We start from the raw sequence: 19,193 nt of genomic DNA, 5'->3' as shown, positions 1-19,193 counted from the left end.
AAAGAGCCCCTTCATCTACAAAAAATAAACAAAAAATCAAACAAGCAACAGAACCAACCAATCAAAAGAGCTACGGCATCCGGTTGTTGGAAAGTGAAACTAAGTGACTTCAGGCTAGAAATTAGCACAGCAAAGTTAATTAACTGTAGGTGAGGCTTGCCCAGGGCATGTGGTGGATTTTCCAGTGCTAATTTATGGGAAGGTACACCTTAAGTGGAAGCCAGGAACTGGGGGCAGGAATCCCTGGGTCAGGTGTGGTGGCATCCATAAAGGAAGATGTCAGAGGAGGATCACAGTGATTCTGCCTTTAAGAGTCTGCTGATAAGGGCCTTCTCTTTTCATAAGGGAAGAGGCAAAAGGGGAAATATAACTCAGGATAGTTAATATTTTGGTTTTGTGAGGGCAAATGGGAATGAAGGATGAAAACGGGTGTGGACCCTGAGTCATGTTTTTGTCCAGCAACATGTAATTTTGTGTAACAATAGGAGCTGAAGGAACCAGGAGGCAAGGCAGGCTGCACAACCTTCCTGCAACTTCTCTGAACCCTGAAACCACAACAGAACCTTTCAGCTGAAGGGAGATCCGCAGGAGGTGGTGCCCAGGTCTGTGTCTCTCTGTACATCCATGTAGCTCTGGGGAACACACCTAAAAACTTGTGCTCTGGTTGGACAGAACAAATTGCTTTCTTTAAGTTCCAGTGCCACTAGCCCCTCCAAATGTGCAGTTTTTCCTCTTTCTTGTGTCCTTCTCCCACTCCTGTTTTAAAAGCTCTCTTATCCCACAGTCCAGTGTCTCCAGGGAAGATGAACTACCTTCGTTTGGAATAAAAGTAGATATTTGATGGCAGGAATCCTGCTGTACTTTTTGATGCCTGTAAAGGGACAAAGCCCTCAACAGGAGATTTTGGCTCCTGCATCCATCCCTAGCTGTGCCAGCAGGTGTATTAGCAGGTCTGTTTAGTCCAGGGTTTCCCTGCACATATAAAATGTTCATTTTCCTAATTAAACTGCCCATTTATGTTAGACATATAAGCAGAGAGGGGTTCGACCATGCTTCAGACTGGAGTATCTGTAGATGCTGTGCAGTGGCTGCCCAGTCTAAACAGCAACTTGAAGTCCTGTGCCCTGGGCACAGCTGTGATACCTGACCAGAAGAGTCCCCGGTACCTGTGGGCATCAGCCCTCCTCACACTCTCACTTCCCTGCGTCTGCAGCTCCTGTTCCTGTGCTCACTTATATTGCAGCTGTACCTCAGTGCTCACACAGCAGCTCACTAACAGCTTTGCTCTGTCCTCAGGGAAGACTCCAAATTGAATTTGTAGCACTGACAGCACTGGTTTAAGATAAACCGGTTGGGATTTGACGACTGCTCTTTCCCCATGCATTTCCAGCTAATAAGGATTTTGTCACTGTGGCTGCCCTCAGTTCTGCAAGCTGCTGCTCCACAGTCCTCCTGGTGGGAGGGGGAGGTGTTATCCCACACATTCCGGATGCACCACGTTGAATTGGGAAACTAATGGCCGTCCTGTCTTCCCCTCACAGGAGAGGGGCACGATGCTTGCCCCCAGCTCCGCTCCGACGCCAGAGCAGGGCTGGCAAACCACAAGAGCAACGGGAAACCTCCAGAACCTGAAGAGATTTAACAGCCAGGACTTCAAAGACCTGCGAGCCTTGTGCCTGAGCCAAGGGCTGCTCTTTGAGGATGCCACCTTCCCTGCTCACATCAGCTCCATCGGCCCCACCCTGCTCCCGGAGGAGAAGCTCCGGCAAATACAATGGAAGAGGCCAACGGTGAGTTCCTCCGGCTGGGGTGTTCTGTAGCGCTGCTGCTGAATGGGAGCACTGATGGCCAGTGCCTAAAGGCCTGCACTCTGGGCTGGGAGGTCTGTGTTGAGCAGGAAAGAAGACCTCAAGGGGAACAAGGGGATGTGTGGAGGGAAGATAACCTCTGCAACATTAATTTTTTCATTAGGTGCATTTTCGTGGGAAGTTTTCTTCCACCTGTGAACCTGACTAGAACTACTGTTCCCACTTGGATCTGCTTCTAGAGGATTTTGTGCAAACCTGAAAAGTTGTTAAATTCTGTTGAAGATGTCTGATTTCTGTAATCCAAGCGACTGACTCAGCAATGCCTGTTTTAAAGTAATTGGGACAGGGCAGGAGATGAAGTACATTTGTGTGCTGATTTCCAGTTGCAACTTAATAGGCAGTTATCGTCTGGCATATGGAAGTTTAGAATGGGAGGTGGAATCACACGCTCAGCTCTTTCATCCTAGGACCTAATTTAGAAACCTTCCTGTGGTCCAACTGCTCTGTACTGCGCTGCTGTGTACCATTTGCTGCTGGTGCAACTCCTGGATGAGCCATGTGCTGCCCTTTTGCTGGGTTTTGCTGAGCACACCACTAATGCCTGGGGCCTTTGGCTTCCCTGGGCTGGGACAAACAGCTCATATCCCTGGAGGCAATGCCTCAGGGTGTAGAGAGAGTGACTGTGAGACCGTGAAGAGACAGCAGGAAACAACAGGAAAAGATTTAGTTGGGTGGCAGATGCATTAGGGCAGTGAGAGTGTGCTGGAGATTGGCAGTGTGGTGGCCTTGGGGCAGCAGCAGCAGAGGATGCATCCAGCGTGGATGTTGAAACTTATGGATCCCAGAAAGGAAGCAGAGTAGCCAGGACAGCCTGCAGAGCTGCTAAATGTGGATGCCCACATGGAAAGGCAGGAAACACAGCACATGGATTGGTAGGTGTGGAGGTGCTGGGTGCAGATATTTGGGTGTCCTCTGTGGAGGTACTATGAAGAAATCATTCTCTTCTGCAGAAGCTGCTCCTACCACAGGCTGAATGTCTGGGCTTCTCCTTAGGCAGTTTTCCTTCAAAGTCTGTGTCTGCTGAGAGTGCGGCCGGTGCTGTGTTTTTTACACCAGCACCCTGCTTATGGGTTCACAGCAGATGGGAATTATCTCTCTTTAAAGTTGGTTGTATTAGGGAAGTAACTAAAAATGCAGAGGAGAGGAGTTAGTTGCCTCTGTTTCCATTATGAGAGAGAAAAAATAGGATAACTAAGCATTAGACTCACAAAAGACAAACACATATATTAGAAAGGACTCTCCAGGGGCATCTTAAAGATGAATAAACTGGAATAAAATGTTATGATACAGTTCTCTTAAATACTAACACCCCGGTGCTTTTGCAGCAGAGAAGTGTAGGACTTCAAAAGCATACAAAATTACTTAGAAACCCAAATACCACTGATTTTGAGGCACTGTGCTGTGGGATGAACATCTATCCTACTCTAATATCCTGAGAGTTATTTCATGTGCAAAGGGACTGATGTACCTTGCCAAAAGCAGAATCTGCTGCTGCTAGTGCTTGAAGTTTGTCAGGTGAGGCAGGTATTGGAGAATTCCCTTCTATTTTGCTGAATCCATGAATACTAAGGTTGTGAAGAAAAGTTTTTGTGCAATTGGATTGAAAATTTTGCATATGTTCTCTCCATCCCACCACTCCCTTTCTGAAAATTGTTTTTTACAGCTGCCAACAATTTTCCAGAGTGTTTTTTCGGGAAGGAGCAGGATCAAAATCCTTGGCTTTGCCAGTGCTCTCCTTCAAATAATTAAACCATATGCTCATGGCCCAGGGTTCATGATGTGAACATTGAAAAGCCTTTTGTTCTTTTATAGAGGCTAAAGCAGCATCACCAGCTGCTTTTCTATGACAAATGATAAAAGTTGAGACTGCCAACTCAACTGGGTCGTCTGGAACAGAAACTCAGGATCCCAGTGCTGAAGAAGCCCCCCCCCGCCGCCCCCCCCCCCCCCCCCTTTTTTTTTTCCTCAGTTTGACCAAAATTTTCACCTGTAGATGTCTCCCAACCATGCAGGCTTCACTTTGCCAGTCAAGATGCAAGAAAAAGGGCAGTGGCATCAACAGCCTGAGGAGGCCAACCAGAAATTCTCAAACATCACCACAACAGCCATGCTGTGTCATGGTGACATCAAAGTGTGGCCTCACTTTCCTGACAGAATGAAGTAGAGAAAGAAGAAGTTGTTGAATTTCAGTGTTTTCTTTTCATTTATAGAACTGCAGATGTTTTGGGTGAAGTGTCAGGAAGCAAATAAAGTTGTATTTGCATTTCATAAGTCCTGAAAGGCCAGTGTTGAGTCCAGTTGCCTCTAGGAGTTGGTCCCCTAGCAGGAAGAGGGAGGGATCAGGAGTAGTGGTGCCCCAAATCTGAAGTTTTTCAGCTGGGCACCTTTCACCCATGCAGAAATGTTTGTACAGTCTTTGTTCTTAGACCACTGCAGTGCTAACTCTAAGGGTATGTAATCCCAGGTGTTTAAGCTACCTAAACAACTTATCCAAGAGATACCTATAATTTCCCCAAGAGAGACTGTTTCCTACCTGAATACATCTCCCAGAGACTCAGTGCAGTTGTATCCTGCTGACAAATCATGGCCAATTTAACCTATATCAGTATTTTTCTCAGCCTCCACCATTAGCTCCATCTGACATTAAAATAAATTTGTCTGGAATTGTACCTGTGACTGGCATCTTGGTCCTAATAATCTCTTAGCCTCCATTTACTGTCATGCAGTATCTGGTTATTTAAGTGGTAGATAGCAATTATAACTGCTGTCTTTGTTCCAAATCCAACTGAGCAGTTGAGCAACATGCTGCCTCTATTTTACCTTGTACATTGTCAAGAGAATTGCCAATTATGCTCAGAGTTTGGAGTCTTCATATCTGGGAGTAATGTATAAAGTAGAGAGAAAACAGCTTGATTTCAGACAGTAACAGTCAGCAGTGACAGTCAGAAACAATTTTTTGACTTGTAAACTGATCTTGTTTAATAGGCGTGTGCCTGAAGAGGGAGAGAAGGTGGATCAGGAGCACCAAGACAACATTTGAAATGTCACTTTTCCCAACTCTGCAATAGTTACAGTTTCCCATCAGATGAGGACTGCTTCAGGCTGTGTTTGCATCCCCAGACCCTCATTTTATGCCCATTGGAATGTGCAATCTGTAACAGAGATTTTGTATGTGGTACTTCAAGCGTTACTAGAGGTCAGGCTGAAGGTACCAAATTCAGCAGGACCTCACAATTAACTATTCCTTTGGCTCACCAACAGTTTTGAGAAATGGAAAAGAAGTTCTATTTTAGACTGAACAAAGAATTTTCTATAGCTAGGCTTTTCTCAAGATCAATAAAAGGGAAATTCTCCGTGAAGAATTATGTCAGATTTTAAAAACTGAGATGCTCCTTTTAAAATGTTCAGAACAATTCTTTTTCATTGTTTGCAGCTTTTCCTTCACACAAGCTATTGATTGGAACTGAGGAAGCCATTAAATGATTAACTGTTGCGGAATATGCATTTTTATTCAATTAATGTTCAGGCCTAAAGATTTCTCTCTGTTCTGATCATAGTACATAGCATAATACTGTGCAAATGCAAAAAGAAATTGAAGGAAGATGGTCTAGATGATGTGAATTGTGGTGGTGCTAAATATGGAATGCTTTACTTCTGCTAACATTGGTTATATTTTCGGATATGATATGTGTGAGGGGAGAGAGATTACCACCTGTGCAGCAGTGCCTTGGCCCTGCACCAGGGATAGCACTGTGCTCAGTGTGGTGCCCATTGTAAATGTGAAGGACAGTCCGTGATCTTCAGTGCTTATGCTTTAAAAGAAGGCTAAAATAGGCACAGGATGAAGCTGCTGAAGACTTTTCTGAAGGGTCTTCAAGGTTACAGACTATTGCTCCTGCCCTGCTCACCCTTGGTCTCCAGGGGACCCTGTAGCTCCCTTATGGAATGAGGGGAGGCTGAGCAGAAGTTGGCATAAGATCTGTCCTCTGATTGGCATAGACAGTTATGTGTGGGAGCAGCTGGAAGAAAAGCTGCAAGGTGGCCAGTGGAAGTTAGAGGATTCGTATGGGAGAAATCCCTGAGTGCCTCTAACGTGACTTTTAGGGATGTGCATGGTGAAAGAACTGTCTGAAAGAGCCAACATGGGTTTTGTCTGCATCGTCAGTCTGTTCAGAGCATCAGGGCAGGGACTCCTTGGGTGTTGTCTAAGGTGTCTGGGATCAGGTGATGAGAAAGGTAGTGTCCAAAAGAATTCCTTGAATGGAAGGTGCAGAAAGAGGCAGTGTGAACTCAGGCAAGGGATACACCTTGTTCTCATAGCAGAGACCTGTGCTACGGCCCTCAGCACCTAAAAATACAATAGAGAAAATTATACTTATTGAGTGAATGCTTGTTAGCTGGAGATGTGCTCCAGCATTTGAATCGCTCACTTTGTAAAAGGGTTTGCTCATGTTTTTAATTCCCTTCCTCTATCCCTTCCCAAAGAAAACCTAACCACCTTTCAGGAGAAGAGTATCTATTGTTATCCTGCATAGCTTTTGGTGATTATTTGTTCCTTGGACTGTTATTTATTTCCCAGAAATTTCCAAGAATTAGCATCTGCATTAAGGAATTTTGAATCCAGCAACTGACTTTAAAAAATGGACCCTTTAAAAAAATAATTTTGAAGTTAGCATCTCTCTAGACAGATAAGCTGAGCTGGATTTCCTATTGCATCAGCCTTGGTCTGTCTGTTGCTTGAGGGGACTAAAAACCAGATTTCATTCAGGCAAGAATTTAGACAACAATTTGAAGTTAACCCAAAAACTTGTCTCTAATTGAAGAGGGGGAAAATAAAGAAAAACCTACCAAAACAAAAAAGAGGCGAAAGAAATGCAGGTTGTCACACAAGCTGCTTTAATGAGGGAAGTTATAGGAAATGTGTGGCAGCGAGGGATAGTGGTGTCCTGCAGGTCTGTCACTTTGGGGCCAGTCCCTGGCATGAGCCAAAGCTGCTTGCCAGCTGTTCGTGGTGGAGTTCACAGCTTCAGTCTTTCCCAGGGGCCAGGCAGCTCTTGGATCCTGTTCAGAGTTTCTCCGTGATGAAAATCAAAATCAATTCGCCTTGTTCCTTCTGCGTGTGTGCTTGCAATCACTGTAATTGAACGGGAGCAGCATCCCCCCATTGTCTCAGCCCTTGCCTACTCAGCTGATTGCACCTGACCTCGACTGGAGTTCATCCCTATGGGCCAGGGAAGCTGCAAAGCATCACCAGATATTATGTCTGTCCTTCTGGCAGATGAGAAATGTCTATTTGCATAGTATTTCCCGACTCCGTGGATCTTTGGGGAGAGCCGATTGTGAGGAGGAATTTGTGCGTCCTAGGTGGATTGGAAAGCAGCGCTGCTGTGATGGTCTGCTGACTGCCCTGCTTTCCTGTTTCTCAGGCTGGGGAGTCTCAGGTGGGATTGCATGGCTGTATTGGCTGGAGGGTAGTTGGTAACACTGTGGACAGATTTACTGTATGATCCCAGGGGGAGGTTCCAAGACCTCTAAGGAAACTGCCTCTCAAAGGCTCCAGGTACACAGGACTACTTCCCTTGTTCACCTCCTTTGTCTTTGCCTCCTTTGTTTTAGCAATGAGCCACACAAAGCAAACAGGTTTCAGGTAAAATTCGAGCTGGTTTCTGTTTTAGTCTGGTTGTTGACATCAGTCCATCCTCCAGCAGGACTTAGCTTTCGCATTTGTGGGCTCCACACCTGTGTGGAGTCTGGTGAACTCATTTTTCCAATGCAAAAGAGAACTGGAGCAGCAACCAATGCATTTGTATTGAAATCAGGCAATTAAGAATTGAGCTATTCTGCTGTAAAGCAGGGAATTGAGTTCTGTCAGTGCAAGCAAACCCCTTGAGAGTAGTCTGATTTTTCCTATTAATTTTGGCTTGCTCAGTTATCCTCTCCCTCTCCAGTCTGTCGGAGAAAAGTCATTGCACGTCAGATCTTCAGTGTGGCCCAGCATAGCTTATATTGTGTGGGTTGGAAAAAACCTTTAAAATCTCACAGTCCAACCATTAACCCAGAATTGCCAAGCCACCATGTCCCCCAGTACCACATCTACATGTCTTTTAAATACCTCCAGGGAGGTGACTCTATGACTTCTGTGGGCAGCCTGTTCCAATGCTTGGCCACCCTTTCAGTGAATGAGTTTTTCCCAATATCCAATATAAACCTGCCCTGGCACAACTTGAAGCCATGTCCTCTTGTTCTGTCACTTGTTACCTGGGAGAAGAGACTCTGTAGCCCCTACCTGGCTACCACCTCCTTTCAGGCAGATGTAGAGTCACTCCCCTGAGCCTCCTTTTCTTCAGGCTAAAAACACCCAGCTCCCTCATCCGCTTCTCATAAGACTTGTGCTCCAGACCTTCCACTAACTTTGTCCTTTGTTCAGCCCTCCCTTGTTATCCCAGCTGTCTTATTTCTGTGGAGGTTTCCTGTGGTTATGGGATGTATGAGAGTGGTGTGACTGACCCCTCCTCAGCACACTGCTGGGCAGTGCCTTCAGCCCAGGGAACTGGAGTACCGTGTTTATTTCTTAATCCACAGCAACACTATTACAGGCACAGCAGTGCTGTTGAATTAACATTTGTCCAGCTGAGAACAGTTTGGCTTTCAATAAATAGCAGCGTTTTTATTTGTCATAATTTGTGTGTGTTGAACAGGGAGCACCATGACTCATGATGGCAGGATGTGTAAGGGTGGTGGAGCTGCAGCAGAGGGGAGCAACACAAGTGTAGCTGAAGGGAAGGATGTGGACCTGTGGTAGGAACAGAAACAGGGCTGGGATTTTATTTTAGGGTTAAGGTGAACTGACCAGGAGATGGCTCTGCAAACAGTCAACTCCAGCTTCTTAACCCTCAGCGGCCTTGTGCCTGCACTCAGGATCATGCTGGGCCAGTGGGGAAATGTGTGGGAACGTGGCCAGCACCCAGCCAGAGCAGCCTGCAGCCAGACAGGCTTACGCTGCCTAGGAAATCCCACCTCAGGCTTCCAATTTTTCTCAGAACTGTTTGACTGTGTCCTTTGCATGTCTACATGTGGTCTCCATCTACGCTACTCAACTCCAGCTCCTTCTGGGGACTTGTTCTTTCCTAAAAATTTCAAGCAATTATACAAAGGGATTTAGAGGTAAATGCATGTACAGGACACTTTCCTTCCACCTCTCAGATTAATTCTCTGTCTTGCGCTTTAGATGTACAGTACTTCTGTGGTAAGACCGTGCTCTAGAGGATGAACTGGTTTGAACTTGAACTTCTCTTTCCTTTTGAATACATAATGAAGACTTCAGTGGGGCAGGGAAAGCGAGTTATGAGAGCTTTCTCCTGGGGGGATGAGTTCAGGCAGAGTGCTTGACTTGCAGGCCATATGGTTGCCTTCACTGCTGGGCTCATAGATACCCTGACAAGAGATCACGTGCCTTCCTGAGCTCCCTCTTCTTTCCCCCTCCAGCTACAACTGAAAAGTCTCAGTGAAAATGCCACAAAGCCTCATCATTTCTCAGTCAAACAGGACACTGCTTCTGGACAGACTTAGAGTTAAAGCTGTGGTTTCTCTCTTTGTCATGCAACTTGAGCAGCGGGAAATACTGAAGCTTGCACATTTTGTGTAGTGGTAATTACATGTTTAGCTGTGTTTTGCAATAGTGGACAACATGGTGTTTTATGACTGCTGTATTCTTGCCTTTGAAGGAAGAGGAGCTAATTGGAGACTTCCTTTCCTCCTGGTTGAAAAGGTCCAGATTTCCAGAGCACTGCACCCATCACAATTATGTCCTCTCTGTGCTCTGTCAGAAGCCCTCTGTAGGTTCAGACAGCTGCTGAGCAGCCCCTTCCCCTGGCTAGTGGAAACAACACACTCTGTATTGTGTCTCAGTTATTACCCCGGAGTCTGGGGAAGTGCAGACTCCTGGAAGCAGAGGTCTGTGAGCTGTGGGTGGTGGGGAATACAGCACTGGAGTGTTCTCTCTGACAGCCACAGAGATGCCTGTGTGCACAGTCGAGGCATGTTGGCTGAGGCTGACTTCAGATTTTGTCTTTTCTGGTTTTAGACTAAATTGCCAGTTTCTCTCAGCAAGGAACCTATTTAATGACTCAGCTCATCCCCCTTTGCTCACTGGAAAGTCGAACACCTTGGTGGGCAGTAGAATGTTTGGTGAGGCATCTAATGGGCTGACTTTTGAGCCAGTCCCCACAACAGGCTAACAGGATGCACAGAGCACTTAGGAGTTTTAGCATCATGGCACGGAGCAGAGCATCAGCCCTTTCCTCAGGGATCCCATAAAGACACAGCTGCCTTCCCATTAGTTTCAAGTTCATGCTTCTGGTGGTGTTTACCCCTGTGGCAGCTATGCACTGTAGCCCAGTCACCCTGCTCCTGGCAACTCAGACTTTAAAGCCCTCAGAAATGATGAGGGGAAACAAAAATACCCATTCCTTTACACTGTTGGTTTTCTGGGATGACTACTAGCAAGTCAGACACACACAAATGCTCAGGCAATTTCAAAGCCTTGCCATGCAGCCTAATCTTTCCTGCTCATGGTAAGTTTTGAGTTCACCTGGGTGAGGGGCACAAACTGCTCTGGGAAGTAGAGGTAGGGAGACGATAAAGCTGGGATGGATGTAGAGCAGAAGGGAGAAGGGCTCAATGCTGCTTCTTCCTTATTAAATGAACGACCACTGGCTGCTGGTGGTCACATATCTTAGGCCTGCTCCCATGCTGTGGGTAAATCTCTTGCTGCAAATCCCCAAAGTCCCAGACTAGGTGGGGATGGCTGTAGGAAAGCATCTCTCAAGGAATTTGCCTGCCGAAGCTGCTTTCCCCCACATCAGCAGTGCTATGGGAGCGTAATCTGCCCACCAGCCTGGAGCAGTGACGTTGCATTGCATCTTTTCCTGACAGGGAAACTTTTTAGAGGGGTTTGATCACTGTGAAGCCATTTCAGAAAGCTGACAGCATTTACTAATGCTGAGCTCACGCAACCGTGCAAGTCATGAGTCACATTGTGAGCTGGTCTCATTTTTGTGCAGCATGTCAAATCAGCTGGGGAGAAGGAATGCCAGGGCCTGTTCAGGGAAGGGCTGCTGTATTATTTTTCTTACCAGGACTTTTTTTCTTCCTTTTATCTCTTTGTTTTCTTACATGTGTGATGACTTGCCTCTTTCAGGCTGATTGCACTTTCCAAACAGAACCTTGCTGCTATGGAGAGTGCCAAAGGTTACTCATGGGGGATACTGAGGCTGCTCCTTCCTGAGCACTCAGATATCCCAGGCCAATAGCAGACATGACTGGGAGAATGGCTCACATTTCTGTGTGCAAAGTGAAGCTCTGAAGTGCTTCCCCCTTCACTGCCCAAGCAAGACTCTCAAGGAAAATTCTCCCTGAATCAAAAACGTCAGCCAGGCCTATGGGATTTTGCAGACAGAGATTAAGCTCTCTTTCTATATCTTTCTCACAGGAGTGAAGAAAAGCAGCCCATGCTGACCTGTATTAGACCTGAATGGAAACACAGAAAGCTCAGAGTGTACAATGCTCCCAGACCCACCACTGAGCTGAAGTATAGACCCTGTTCCACTTTGCTTGGAGTCCTGTGTGTCTCTGCCCTGCTGTGCCCCAGGAAACTGCATGTTTTCACTGCCAAGCTCAGATCTCTCTCTGAAAGGTGTCAGTAGCATTAGAGAAACCCAAATAAAAACTCAGGGAGCACCCATCCCCAGGTCCCCATCCCTAGGAATATCTGAGCAGATTAAAGAAGAGATAACTGAGCATCTCCTCTGGTTTTGTTGGTGGCAGGCAGCAAAGCATTAACAATACATCAAAAAAAGCAGTCTTCAGATGTGAAAAAGCTAGTCAAGGTCTTCAAGGGGCAGGAACACACTGCTGGCAAAGGCTGGGTACTCACTGTTCTTTGCATTTTCTTTCCACCAGGAACTTCAGAGAAATCCTTATTTGATCATGGATGGAGTTAGCAGATTTGATATCATGCAAGGAGAAATAGGTAAGGTGATACTCTTGATTTGGAAGAGATCTGCACAAAGAAATAACCTGTGATTGCTTTGCTGTGTTTCAAGTGCTCGGTGCGAAGATGTGGACCATGGTAGCTGCAGTAAACAATCAGTGCACCTCAATCTAGACTGGCACAAGTCCACACACAACTTATTGCAGATATTTAACAGGATTCCCAAATGCAGCAGCTCAAATCTTTGTTACTTTTGTCTGGCGTCTTCTGTCTGTGTAAGGTCAAGATTAGAAATGGAGATCCAGCTGAGATGAGGCAGATGATTCAAGAAGAAGGGTCAGACACAGTTCAGTGTAAGAGGGAAAGTAGGCACAGCTCCAACAGGTGTAGGACTGAATTTTCTTTCCATCCTACTGTCTTCATTTAACTGTCAGTGTTTTCTTTCCTGTGGATATTTCTGTTCAACTCCCCTGATACTTACCCAGTATCAGAGTATGTATCTGCACCCTGTGTTTGTTCCATCTTGTACTCCTTGACCTTGTCTGTCTTTGGGAGCAGCTCTGCTCCCATGTAGAAAGAAATGCCTTTCCATTTTCTACTCCACTGAGAAGTTTGAAGGTTTCCTACAGAGTGTTCTGGACTGCTAGACTCAACGTGACTGCAAAAGATTGGAGCAGCCTGAAAGTAGAAAAGGGTGGCTGGGTGACAGCAGGGCTCCCAGTGGACATTGCTGGTGAATCCTGGCAGTGCTTCGGCATTTTGGAGAGGGGAAAGGGAGACAGAAGAATGTTGGTTGCTTTTAGCAAAGTGGTTCTTAGATGTCGCAGCCCATTCTCTTTCTAAAGAGTCAGCTGTGATCCAGAACAGCAAGTAAAAGACTGAATGCACTGGCTTCTTCCCTCCCCTGAGGTGACTGCTGGATGCTGGCTGCCCTGGGCTCCCTGACACTGCGAAAACAATTTTTGGAAAATGTTTTACCAAAGGACCAAGGATTCCAGGACGATTATGCTGGGATTTTTCATTTCCGGGTATGTATTCCCTGTGGTCTTGGTACCTCTTGAACTTGGCTGGTTGGATTGCAAAGGGGTCCAAACTGCAGCCCCACATCTCAACATCCTTGAATGCTTTGGTTCTTCAATGCTTACTCCCAGTTTGGAACTTCACAGAAAATCATGAGCTTTTTAATGATTCCTTGTGCTCCAGGTGGTGCAATTGCACTTCAGGGAATTTGATGCCCTTTTCTGAAAGTTATGACTGCAAAGGCAGCAGTACCAGCTGTTCAGATAGATTTGTGTACGTATATGTTTTAGATGGCATTCTGGTGGCTGTTTTGATTTGGGCAGTCTGTTACGGCTGTCATCTCACCTGCACTATCTATTTGGGCTCATTTTCTGTTTCCCCACTTCACCTTGCCCTTTTAGCTCGTTGAAATGGTTGGAAATTACAAACCCTTGGAGACAGATCAGAGGAACAGGCTTTTGATATTTTGAAAAGAGATTTGTTTCAGAGAGAGGAACAAGGCTTTTTAGTAAATCTCACTTTCTACCAACTCCTAAAATTATCTGAATCTCCCAGGAGGGTGACTTGGGTAGCAACTGGCAGGCTCTACTTGCTTGTAGCTGAGTCAAACAAATATCTTGTGGGATTAGAAGAGCTTGCAGCACCATTAAACTCCAGAAGCTAAACTGGATGTAGAGAAAATCAGGATAAACTCAGCCATTCCTCATCCCCCTTATTTCACAAATCTCTTGTTTTATGCAGTTCAACACCAAAGAGCTCTGGCAACAAGACTTCTTTGACCTCCTTGGGGCTTGTGGAGCAGCACCAGGAGGATTGTCTTGTGGACAGTCTAAATTTTGCTCTGTTCCTTTGCTCCTTAGAATACCAGATGTTTCTATCTTGGCCCATTTCCAGCATACACTGCCACAGTGTATGAGATAAACCAGCTGAAGGGACACCAGTCTGCTTAAAACACATTAAAAGGATGCAAGCTAGATTGTCTTTCATGGGAGCTTTGAAAAGATTAGTTAGGCGCAATCCTTAAATCTTAAGCAGTATAAATACCTTACAGTATTTGAAAATGTTTCCCCTGTCATCTCATCTGCAAATCAATGCAACTGTTTCTGGCTTTCCTTGAGCAATAAACCCCTGAGAAAGCTCCTCTGAATGGAAATGCTTCTCTGCAATGCCTTTCAATTATTCCATCAAAGAAATTTTACTGCCATCCACAGGCTAAGCCACCAGTCCTCAGTTCAGTGAAGAACCACAAACAAGGCGTATCATATGCTAATATAAAAATTTTAGCTTATAACTTTTTTCCCACCATTTTGGAACTGGAGCATGTTGCCTCTCAGGAATACAAGGGGCTGCTCCAGTGTTCCTGTACAGCATGAGCTGTTCAGCTGCAAGAGTGAAGGGTGTTAAGTACTTCATCAGTTGCAGTTAAGATGGGCAACGTTTTTATCTAGGGAATAATTACAGTGATGTTATTTCCCCAGGGATTAAGTTAGTCGCATGTTTGTATAGGAATCCCTTTCTCTGCCATAGAAACCCCGGTGCCTGTGAGGCAGAGTGTGTCACTCCTTGTGACAGTGAGAAGCAGCACCTCAACTTGGGACAAAAACAGAAAGTATTCTCCAGGGGACAACAGGGGGTTATTGCACAGTGCATCAAGTCACAACTGGAGGGATCTGCCCCGGGTGTTAATCCCTGGAGGGATCTGCCCTGGGTGTTAATGTCTCTGCTCTCAGGAAGAAACGGATGAAATCTTTAAAGGCCATAAATGGTCAAGACCTCAGTTTCAGGAAACATCCAAAAAATGCTTTTTAACACCATACAAAAGGTTGGTGTTGGCTGATAATTGATATACATGCAAATTTTCACCTTACTTGATTCTAGAACTGGATTTTTCTAAGATCCCTGTCTGAGAAGGAAAAAAGGGAGACAAAGTAACCACACACCATTCTCCCTTTGACCATCAGAACCCTAAATGTGTTGTTGTCATCTTGGGATTGTTCATTTCTTTTTCCTCGTCTTAAGCCCAGGAAAATAAAGTCCTGATTTAAAAGGCTTATCATAATTGTGGAAGTGAAGAACTTTCCTCTTTGCATCCTGCCCAAATAGCAATTCTTGGTTTTATTTACTACCACATTCACAGCTGCAGTACTTTAATCCCATAAAGGGATATAAAGAAATTTCATGAAGCCGGACTCAAGCCAAAAAGTGACCCTCTCTGAAAGCAGGAGAATGGCTTCTCCTATACCACTCTTGTACTTCCAGAGCTGGCTAAAATAATCGTTGACAAAGCAGCTGTCTTTATACAGCTGAAGAAAAACACAGTGCTGCATTCAGATGGCCTCCAAGCTTGAGATCTATATCAAACATGGCCAAGGAACTTGACTTTTGGAAAAACATCACTCAGTGGGTTTGGACTGCAGTAATCCCCACAGAGAGTTCCGTATGTTCCCCCTCATTTCCTGTTGTGTTTACCCATGAAGCGTCACGGGGAGGTGTGGCTGGATGTCACACCTTTTCTCCATACAGACCTGCTCCTAGGTGTTGTCTGGTGACAGAAGGGCTCCTTAGGTGGCGGAAAGGACAGCTCCTTTTGGACAGTCCTTTTGCCTGTCTCTCCTTTGGGCAGAAGACAGCCAGTGGAAGGCTTTTCCTCAAACTCCCTCCTGCCAAAATCAAGGAGAAGCCTCAGATCTCTCCTGGAGCTCAAGTTAGAGGTTCCAAACCTGCTGCCTCCTGCCACCACTAATGTAGGAAGGCAGAGGCCTGGGTGAGGTAGAATGTAAGTAGGATCAGACTTGCTTTCAGCTGAGCAGTCTGTAAGCTGCTTTGCTGCTGGGCAGATCTGGTCTTGTGTTTTTCTAGCAGAACAGCTCATTTTGGGGTTTTTCATTGACCGAAGCTGTTGAAATAAAATCATGCTAGACTAAATCTATTGCTGGCATACTTCCACTAGAGTCCTTAGCATTACTGCAAATAAGAGCTTGGCCTCTTATGATTTCAAATCATGCTAAGCTACATTAATCTGCTAATGACTCTGGAAATGGCTCCTTTAGTTCATCCCCGCAGATCTCTATTCCTGTCTTTTCCCTTGAAAAGTTTCATCAGTTGGATCAGCTGGAGAAACACCTGCTCTGTCCACATGCTGGAGAGACTGCCTGTGTCCTTCTCATCCATCAAGGAGATGGATAACACCTCAAAACAGTCTTTAGTCACTACACAGTCTCTGTCCATGACAGTGTGTCAGAGTCTTAATTGAAACACAGAGGAAAGAAAATTTAGAGGCTGGATCTTGACAGAGGCTCTTTGGCCAAGAGCTGTGCGGGAGAATCTAAGTGTGGCTGAGGAGTGAGGCTCATGGAATCCACCTGTGTGATTGTTCTTTATCTTCTTGAAATCTTTCTACTTCCCAAAAATATGAGCATATTCCCCATGCTGAGCCTTTCCTCTCACTGATTGCAGGACTAGCTATACTCCCCAAGGACTTTCCCTGCCACTGGGAAATCCAGCCAATTGGTAGCTTGTTTAACAATGAGGACCATTAGCCTGGGGTACTTCAGGAGAACTTGCACATATCCATGCTTTTGATTGATTCCTGTGCTAGTTCAGGAGGCTTTTTCCTGTCATGGACATTAGTGCTTAAAAGAGGCTCATTATTTTATTTTCTCTCTCTCTTTTTAACATATATTTTTATTCTATTTATTTCCAGTTCTGGCAATATGGAGAATGGGTGGATGTAGTGATAGATGACCGGCTGCCATTCCTAAATGGAAGATACCTGTCTGTACACCCCCGAACTTCAAATGAATTCTGGCCATCCTTGCTGGAAAAAGCTTATGCCAAGTAAATATACCTGGTCTGTTCTTCCACCCAGTGCTGAATGCTTTCTGTGGGTGGTTTCACCCTCTGCCTTGTGCAAAGCACACAGGAAGGACTTCAGGCTGGCAGCTGCCTATGTGGTACTGTGCTTATGCAAGGAACCGTGGCTGCAGCAAACATAGGGCCAACATAAACTGGAGATGTTGGCCTTGGATTAGACCTAACTCTACCCAGCCCTAAAGGTAGTCAGCCCTAAATCTACCCAGTTCAACTCTGGGATGTTAATGCCTGAGAAGCAAAATGAGCAGGGCAATGGTTGGTGACACAGAAGGGCCTGGAATATCCTCCTGATTTCAGGCAAACTTCTCTGTCTCTGTTTTTCTTTCCATGTTGTCCTCTGTTTAAAACGGCAAAGTCTAAGCACGGATTACCTTGTTTACAGTCACTAATCAGAGATCATGTGGATATTCGGAGCAGGCAATGAGAGGAAGCATGACTGAAGAACATGCCCAGGCACAACACACATGCTCCTAGGACTCTCTGCTCAGCTCTCACTTCACAGAGAGCTCTGACTCTTAGCTGAGGTCCCCAGAGAATGCAGGGTAAATAATGCCTAATAAAGAGAGAACAATTTTAAAAAATCCTCTGGAGAGGGAAGGGATCAGATTGTGTTCCCTTAGCATTTACCCATCTTCCATTATTAAAAATGTTGAAGAAAAATTCCTGTGTTAGGGGTGGTATGAAGGGATGGAACTTGGTACCTGATTCTGGTGCAACATTTGCAATGCAGTGAACAGGAGATGAAGAAAAGAGATAAAAATTTTGGCAGACTTGGTCAGGAAAAGCAAATGTTAAAGCTCCATGAGAGCAACTCAGGAAGAGGATGCATTTTGCCCTGAGATATCTCAGAAAAGTTGACTCTGGATTCAGTATCAATTTGCTGCATAAGATTTTAATTACAATGCATACCAAACCTCTATTAAATTAAAGTTGCAAACAATGCTGTTTATGAGATTCCCATCTGAGAAGTTATTCCCTGTTGCCCAAGACAAATTCTTTTCATCAGTGTAGGACAAGGACATCTCTTCAAAATACAATTAGCTGCAGACTTCATTTGATTACATCCATTAAATACAGTGTGTATGGTGGGGTTTAACAGCATGCTCTACCTGCTCTAAGTACGGCATGTTCCAGCTTATTTGCTGTCTCAATAAAAACCACATGATAAAAACAACAAGGACTATGTTGGCAATATTAAATTATTATCCTATTATTGCGCTCTAGCAAAGTGAACTGGGAACAGTGCTGAGAACTCATTTCTGCCTTGCCCTGGAAGCATGGGTAAATACCTTTACCTCTCTTTTCCTTTTTCTCATTTGCAAAAGGAATACTGGCAATTTTTGTGAAGAGTCCTGTATAAGTACGATGTAGAAACTAACAGTTCAGCTCCATTTGACCTGAAACATCCATTTGAACTAGTCATCCTTGGCTCCCTTCCTGTTCAGAAAAAAGAAACTGGATGCTTCAAGATGAGATGTGGCTCATCTCCCTAAAATGCCTGTGTTGGCATGAGATGCACTTATTATTTTCCACTGTCTGTAAATGGCATTGGACAGCTGCCTCAGATGGGGATGAATACATAGAAAAAGCTCTCCCTTTGTCTTGCTCCTTCCACAAGGCATGTGTTGTGCCTGGCCAAGTATTTTGATCACGTTTCCTTTCATTACCTGGCCACAATGTCTGCACACCCCGGGCTCCCCTGTGCTCACCACCTCAATGCACACGTTCATTTTTAAAGCAAGCACTGTGCATTGTTTATGAAAACACAGTGTAAGGACTAATTAACTTCTCTCTCTCTCTCTCTCTCTCTCTCTCTCTCTCTCTTTTCTTTTCTCTTTTCTTTTCTTTTCTTTTCTTTTCTTTTCTTTTCTTTTCTTTTCTTTTCTTTTCTTTTCTTTTCTTTTCTTTTCTTTTCTTTTCTTTTCTTTTCTTTTCTTTTCTTTTCTTTTCTTTTCTTTTCTTTTCTTTTCTTTTCTTTTCTTTTCTTTTCTTTTCTTTTCTTTTCTTTTCTTTTCTTTTTTTTTTTTAATATTTTTAAATATTTCCGTAGGCTGCGGGGCTCCTACCAGAACTTGAATGGAGGCTACCTTTCAGATGCTTTAGTAGACCTCACAGGTGGAGTCCAAGTGCAGTTTTCATTGAAGGATCCACCTCCTGATCTGGAGGAGATCCTGAAAGCAGCTGACAAATCTCGGTGCCTCATGGGGTGCAGCACCTCAGGCCAGGTGAGTCACAGGGCCTGTCACATGCCTCTCTTGGTTTACTGTGTTTGCACAAAGGTAAAGGGGAAAAGGAAGTCCATAATCACTCTGTAAAATAGTTACAGTTTATGGACGCCCGAAGGGATCTTGGCAGCAGAAAGTAGAAAAGATTATTTGGTAAGGACTGTAAAGTCATTTGGGCAGATGTAAATAGATTGGGTTGTTGGAGAGGGGGCTGCA

General features: G+C 44.9%; 1 protein-coding gene across 1 annotated transcript in view; it reads left to right on the top strand.

Annotated features, from left to right (window-relative positions):
• The first annotated feature begins 516 nt into the window (after nt 1-516).
• The window catches only part of CAPN13 (calpain 13), a 45,317-nt gene continuing 26,640 nt past the window's right edge, over nt 517-19,193 (top strand). Inside the window, exons 1-6 of the mRNA XM_066178134.1 lie at nt 517-602; nt 1,542-1,790; nt 11,829-11,898; nt 12,769-12,887; nt 16,583-16,716; nt 18,803-18,977. Of these exons, the coding sequence (XP_066034231.1) occupies nt 1,554-1,790; nt 11,829-11,898; nt 12,769-12,887; nt 16,583-16,716; nt 18,803-18,977 (735 nt within the window). The 5' untranslated portion in view covers nt 517-602; nt 1,542-1,553. The remainder of the gene's footprint in view (nt 603-1,541; nt 1,791-11,828; nt 11,899-12,768; nt 12,888-16,582; nt 16,717-18,802; nt 18,978-19,193) is intronic.

Source organism: Chamaea fasciata, unplaced genomic scaffold (genome assembly GCF_029207755.1).
Source record: "Chamaea fasciata isolate MVZ Bird 193981 ecotype frontalis unplaced genomic scaffold, bChaFas1.0.hap1 SCAF_3, whole genome shotgun sequence".
Lineage (NCBI taxonomy): Eukaryota > Metazoa > Chordata > Aves > Passeriformes > Sylviidae > Chamaea > Chamaea fasciata.
This window is presented reverse-complemented; position numbering and strand designations above follow the sequence as displayed.